Source organism: Lepidothrix coronata, unplaced genomic scaffold (genome assembly GCF_001604755.1).
Source record: "Lepidothrix coronata isolate B3197 unplaced genomic scaffold, Lepidothrix_coronata-1.0 Scaffold130, whole genome shotgun sequence".
NCBI classification, from domain to species: domain Eukaryota; kingdom Metazoa; phylum Chordata; class Aves; order Passeriformes; family Pipridae; genus Lepidothrix; species Lepidothrix coronata.
Genome location: NW_016690310.1, coordinates 2,355,619 through 2,362,580, shown reverse-complemented (window position 1 = coordinate 2,362,580; position 6,962 = coordinate 2,355,619). Strand labels below are relative to the sequence as shown.

The 6,962-nt window shown below is 43.8% G+C and overlaps 1 protein-coding gene across 1 annotated transcript; it reads left to right on the top strand.

Moving 5' to 3' along the window:
• Positions 1–485: 485 nt before the first annotated feature.
• FANCF (Fanconi anemia complementation group F) lies at positions 486–6,462 on the top strand. The gene is made up of 3 exons (XM_017826705.1): positions 486–647; positions 3,949–4,044; positions 4,556–6,462. The coding sequence occupies exons 1-3, from the start codon at positions 486–488 to the stop codon at positions 5,690–5,692; spliced, it is 1,395 nt and encodes a 464-aa protein (XP_017682194.1). The 3' UTR covers positions 5,693–6,462.
• Positions 6,463–6,962: the final 500 nt, after the last annotated feature.

Below are 6,962 nucleotides of genomic sequence, written 5' to 3'. Positions count from 1 at the left end.
TCAGTGACGTGTTATGTATAGCACTCTTTCAACACACTGATTTTCAATCAGTTTTCACTCTTGTGCATTATAAAAAATTACAAAACTGCTGCTTGGCCGTTGACACCTGTCACTGAAATCACGTCTAAGGCATCAAAATGGGCATTGCTACCAAAACACTGCTACACCACAAGCAGCATATGCAGGAGTTACAAAGAGGTTTCAGGGGAAATCCCCCTGATGACAGACATGCCTTTTGTACAGCCTGAGGCTCACTCTGATGTACAAATTAATAGGTTCATCACCTTTATTGTGCAGTTTGATCCGTTCTCATTCCAAAAGCCCACCACAGCTTTGCTCTTTCTTGAGATAATGAGACTATGTTGACCAAAAAAAAAAATAAATCTGAGTACCTCAGCAGAAGATACAGAAGGGCTGACATAGTCTGCCAGGTACTTCAGTCTTCCACAGAGTTTGTTGCAGAAATAGAAAGAAATTCTGCGAGAATGGCTCACAAATTCAGAGTCTTCACTATGAATAAGCCATTAGATAATGAGTGTGGCAAACCTGTGCCTAGCACACAATTTGAGGCAGCTAAACAAATCTTGTTACAGTTAAAAAGTGAATGTCAGTGCCAGAAATATAGATTATCGTACATCTCTCTCAATGTATTAATTTTTGTAATTTACAATAACACCCCCTACCTAAGGGAAGACCATTTCAGAGTTTTATAGTGCCAGTTATAATGAGTAAGCAATGTCCTAAATTTCTATTCAGTGCAATTAGTATAACCACGTTACAGCCAATGTGACTTCTGAGAGGAAGGAAAATATAACAATGAAATCCAGACTTTTGGCTACTCTGACCAATTTTCCTTCAAAACTGATTATTTCCTGCCAGGGTGAATTTTACTGGCTCCGTAAGTAGAGTGAAGAAACTCACTAGTTCCATAAAACTTCATATGAATCTTTTACTTGAGTTCTCAGCTTAGATAAAACACCACAGTAATTCATATAAAATGCAAGGCTTGTGAAGCTGTTTTGCAGTGCTTCACTGAACAGTGGGCTTGTTTTCAGGGAACTGTGGAAATGACTTCCCAGATTCTGTATCTGACACTGCTGTTACTTCCTCAACAGCTTTCTTTGCCATGTATCTTGTCAATCAGAAGCTGTAATGGAGGAACATTTACTAGGGCTGAACACAACCACAGACAAATAGGCTCAAAACTCTTTTCTTGTTTTAATGCTTATTTTGGAGATTAAATGAACAAAATGTATTTTATTTGGGGAAAAACAAACCAAAACAAAACAACAAAACAGGCAAACCCCACCACACAAGGAACACTGGCCACCCCTGTTCATACTATCACAGCTACTTAGAGGAGGCATACAGCAGAGATCTTAAACAATCCAGTGTGTTGTGATTGTAAATCTGTGCTCTAGCCTATCATTCAAAATACACCCTGTTTTCTCTTCTGTTTTCTTCTTTGCTTTCAAATGAGACAAAACAAAGAGGTTGCTTTTTCAGACTGTGAAAGTCTTGGTTAAAGTGATAATTCTTCCGTGTGATTTTCTTTATGGTATCTTTGCAAGTTTCATTTCTTGTTAGGTAAAAATAAAGAGACTGCATAGTTTACATAACATGAGATACACATCCAAGCACACCCTGGAACGGTATGAGAGACTACTGCAAGAATCATTACTAGAGGAAGCGGGCTGATATTAAACAACCAAAGACCTATGGGAGGCCCAGAATTAAACTTTCAGTTTCTTTTTTAAAAAGTAATCAAGCTAAGCAGGAAAGCACCACCCCACCTCCCCACATAGTGCTATCTGGAAATCCACTCACCATTCTATCAGCCCATCTCTGTGCTCTTACTGGATGTCCTGACATCCCAACCCAGCCTTTCCTTTTCCTATCCCCTTCCCCAACATTAACTCTCTACCTCACCTCCTCAGTCTCTCAGTACTTACTTAAGTATGTCTCAACTATCCTATAGGGGTTCCTCAGGTAGAAAGGCAGCTTAGCACTGTACAGATACTTTTAAACAATACCTATACAATTCAGCATTACTATTAGGTAGCAATTGTCTTATCACGAGTTGATAGACAGTAACTACAAACTACAAATTTTAATGCTTAGTAATCATGCTGATGGTGGCAGAACCCTACCTGTGCCAGCTATTACTTGGCTAGAACTAAGACTGCTCATAGAAAAGAGAGTACCAGCTCTTAAAAGTTATGTGCAAGTAATTCACCTGTAAGAAGGGAATTCAATTTAATTTGATCGCTGCGTGGCACCACAACCAGCAGACCAATCAACTGATAAATAGATTCCATCTTGCAGTGGAAGATCCTAAAATACATTCTGAGAATGGCCAGGTTCTCAAATAATAACACAAAATTCAGAGTAGAAAAGGAGTTCCTTCAATGGTGAGTGAGAGTAAAGAATTATTGGTTTTATGGGCTACTGTAGTGTAACAATTTATTACATGGATCATAACAGTCTCACTGATACCTTGTTTCTTTTGTTTGTTCCCTGAGTTAATTTTCTAATAGGTCCTTATGCAAAACACTGCAGCTTCTTCAAATTAGGCTCTATTTTTCATTATATGCATCCCCATCATGATTGGAGGCTCCAGATGCAGCTGCGATACCCAGAAATACATAAATGTCTTTTTGCATGAACCATTTCATTACAGAGATGTCAACCTGTGCCCCTTCGATGAAAAATGCTGATATTTAGACTTTTCACCCTAACCTGAGACAAAACCAATGCTGAAATATTCAGAGTTTTTCATAAAACGGAAATTCCAGTTTTCAATCAGCTCTACAGAGACCCATTAGAACACACAGGCCTTTCACATGCAAGAGTATTCCAGATACCATATTACTCAGTGTTTTTCCCAGACTGGTTAGACTTTCACAACCTGTTTTTGCTAGTTTCCTGGTGCTGTAAATGTGATTATTTGATTTCTTTCAACCGAAGCACACAGAGACATTCACAGGATATAAACCCATATTCTTTATCAAAGAAAGAAAAAGAACAGTAATGTGAAAGAATTCTTGTGAAAAGTTTTCCGAAGTAAAGCGAAATATCTCTTCTGTGTGACATCGAGCAGATGTATCTCCAAAAATATCTTTCACTAAAATAAACCAAGGGTCTGGAATTCACTGAAACTGCTTTCTTCCTCTGTGCCAAAGACCCCCATTCAAGAGATGCTGTACAAAACCTGAGAGGCCTATATATATAAAGAATATTATATATGACATATTACATACTATATATAATATTTAGTTATATTCCAACAACTTCAAGTTTCTGTCACTTTTTCATTACAGTAAAACACTAAGTAACATCCCAAAGTGTTTGCACTCAACTGCATGTGTCTACCAAGTTTGCATGCTCCATCTTCCCTTCAATGTATATTATTTTATAATACACTTCAGAATGTACAGGCAAAGCAGATGATAGGTCAGTATGAATTTATTACCTACAAAAGCAATTCCATTGTTAACAATGCAACAAATCTCAAGACACCTGTAGAAAATTTTATGTTTATTACTCCAGAAATAGCTAACAGAAATCTTAAAAGAGATTTTTCAGGAGAAAAACGTGCATTTTAGAATGATACCTTATTTTAAGGTATCATAGACGTTGAGGGTCTGTTGTGAGCTCCTTCAAGCAGAAGGGCCATAGAATTTCACTCCAATGCCTGTATTAGGCCCTTAAACTCCAGCTGATCTCGACCATCAAGCCTGTAGCCCCATGGCTTTTTAAATAGATGACTGAAATAAGAAAAATATGATAATAACTCAGATGAGAGCTCTGTTTTCGTGAGAGCACTTGAGAAAGATTTTTCCTAAGCAACCATCTAGGGCAGTCCACAGGGGGGTCTGAAGAGGGGAGCCTCGTATCTAAACCCTTACTTACAATTTTCCTAATCTGCCTTTTGCTTTATTTTCCAAGGGTGATGTGAATCAGAGAAGCTGCTCACCAACAGCTTTGAAGTCACCTTTAGGGCAAGGATCTGTGGACATGGGACAAGGCCTGAGCACGTTCCTAGTGAGACACGGAACTCCGATGGGTTCAGTGGCTCTGTTCACACACTTCAGTTTTCCTTAGTGGAAAAGAAAGCAGTAGAAGCAAGTTGTTGATCTCTTTATTGTTCTGCACCTCTTAGCACAGACAGACTGTGCGGCCGAGGGAGGTGAATGCCCTGCCTTGCTCTCACCCCGAGCCCCGCGTGCGGTTTTGGGCGACGAAATATAATAAAGATATAAAGCTATTAGAAAGCGTCCAAAAGAGGGCTACGGAAATGGTGAAGGGCCTAGAGGGCGAGGCTTTAATTTTAAAAAGAAAAAAAAAAATAAACAGACACACACAAAAAAAAACCACTCTGAAAAAAAACCAAACCCAAAAACCAACATTTAATCGTGCTCGGTTTTTGTCTTTAATTTCGCTCTATTTCCCGCTCTCGGCTGAGGGCCCATCACTGACTGGCGCGGACAGCGGGGTGCGGCTCCTTTAAGAAAAGCATACTCCGCACCGGATTGACGTCCCGCTCAGCCAATAGCGTTGCAAGTACCGCCCACGAGCGTCTCGCATTGGCCCGCGCGGAGGGGCGGGGCGCCGCTCGAAGCGGGGGCGCCAAGGTGGTGCCATGGCGGCCGTGCTGGGGCGGGTGGCGGAGCTGCCCGCGCTGCTCGCTCTGTGCCGCTCGGCGCTGGTGCGGCACTGGGACGCCCCGGCCCTGGACAGGGCTCTCGAGTGGGCCCGCTACTTCCAGCACGTCCACGACCGGTTCCGTGCGCGGCCCCAGCTCCGGGAGGCCCTCGGGCGGCGGCTGCGCCGGGCTCAGCCGTGCTCACCTCCGCTCGGCTTCTCCGCCCTGGGCCGCTGCCCGGAGCTGCTGGGGCTGGCGCTGCTGGAGAACCGCGCTCTGCCGCCCGCCGCCTGCCGCCGCCTGCTCCGCCGCCTGCTGCTGCCGCCCGGCGCGGGGACCGGCCCCGAGCCCCGCGGGCTGGCGCTGCTCGCCCGCCGCAAGGCCGCCGCCCGCCTGCTGGCGCTGCCCCGCCGGCCCGGGGGCACCGAGCCGCGGGTGCGGGCGGAGGCGCAGCTGCTGCTGGGCCGGCTGCGGGAGGAGGAGGCGCAGGAGGGCGCGGGGGCCGCGGGGCGGGCGCGGGGGCTGTGCGGGGTCCTGGAGCGGCTCCCCCCGCCCCGCGCCTTCGCCGTGGTGGCGGCGGCGCTGGCCCTGCTCGGGCACGGAGACGGGGATCGGGATGGGAGCGGCCCGGACGGAAACCGGGCGAGTGCAGCAGGAGATGGATGCGTTGCCGGGCTGCTGCTTTCCTGGCTGCTGGGGAACCGGGAGCGATTCTCTGCCTTCTGCCTTTGCCTCCCAGGTTCCCTTCTTGCTTCCCTAGCTGGTCACTATTCCCAGTTAAGCAGATCTTATTTGGACCTCTTAACCGGCTGGGGAAGCCACTTGCACTATGACCCCTTGCAGGGGCGGTGGGTTAAAAGTTGCCCTGAGAAAGCTGAATTGCCCTGGGAGGAGCTGAGGGAGCGCTTCAGCTGCCTCTGTCAGGGATCTGCACTGCTTAGAGAACAGACCCAAGCCGCTCTGAAACTCCTGAAGACACGAGATGGAGACTTCAAAGTCCGTGGCCTAAGTGTGTGGACTGACTTACTGATGGAAGTAGAGGAATGAAGTAGGGTCCTAATGCATGAACACAAAAGCAACATGAAAACTTGTGAAGTCAAGCAAATCTGGTTAACCCTATTTGGTATGAAAGGCAACACAACTGTACCTCACTTTAGGTTGAAAACCAGCCTGTGACTGCTGATCACACTGATTCTGACTGCATCTGAAGTCTTTCAGGGAGGCCTGGTGCTTTCTTGTAACTGCACTGTCATGTCTGGTCACCACAGGAAACACTGTCCTTCTCAGTACTTGCTGATTAATTGCCTAATAAAATGAAGAAAATAATTTGTCTTTTGAGTATGGAGTAGTTTTCTGTTTAGAAAATGTTATAGCTCAGGTATGGTCATGGTAGTCATTTCTCTGAATGCTGGAGACTGACCAAAAGCTCAAAGGGAGGGTGGAGTTTCAAATGTGAAACCCCTCAGATTCATCGTTCATTTAGTAGTGGTTGCCTTCGTTGGGCTGTCAGCTCTGGTGGCCACTCTCATGCTTTTATAGCTCTTGCACGTGACTTAGCCCCTGGGTCTAAGTGAAGAAAGTGAGAGGAAGCCAACTGGAAAGCTTCTTGAAAAGTTCTAAAATTAGAGAGTTTTATTAGTTGTGTGTTATTCAACAATATGCAAGTATTTCCTAAGAAAATGGCAGTAAAATGTAGGGTGTTCTGTATGGTTTTCTTGCCTTTTCTGTAGTCAGTTAAATGATTCATTATTTTGTGAAGCAGAAAAGTGAGTGAACAACAGACTTTTTTATTATATATGTATATAATATGTATTTTATATGTGTATATAATATTTATGTGTCTAAAACATTGTATAAAATGTTATATAACAATATATATGTATAATATGTATTATTATATGTTGTACTATATGTGTAGTATAATATTTCCCCTCCTTTGTTATTTATGTTGTGTCAGTTTCTGTGAAGAAAACTTGTCTTTTCCCAGTCATTTAAAAGGAGTATTGTAGTGCAGAGGTAACATATTCATGTATATTTAGTTCTGTAAGGTAGTATTACCAAAAGTGAACAGTGTAAAGAGAGAATAGTTAAGGAAGATGAGGAAAATGTATGGAACTACTGCAGAAAGAGGTATTCATTAATCTTTTATGTGGAGGACCTGTCAGAATTCCTGTACCTCATAATCTTACAGTTCCAGGATCCATTTGACACATCTCTTTCTTTTGTTGCAAAAGCCCCTTAGGAAGGGTTAGAAGGTTCTTCACTTCTGCTTACAAGCTTAAAAAAAGGAAACAAAATATTAAAATATATAAACTGG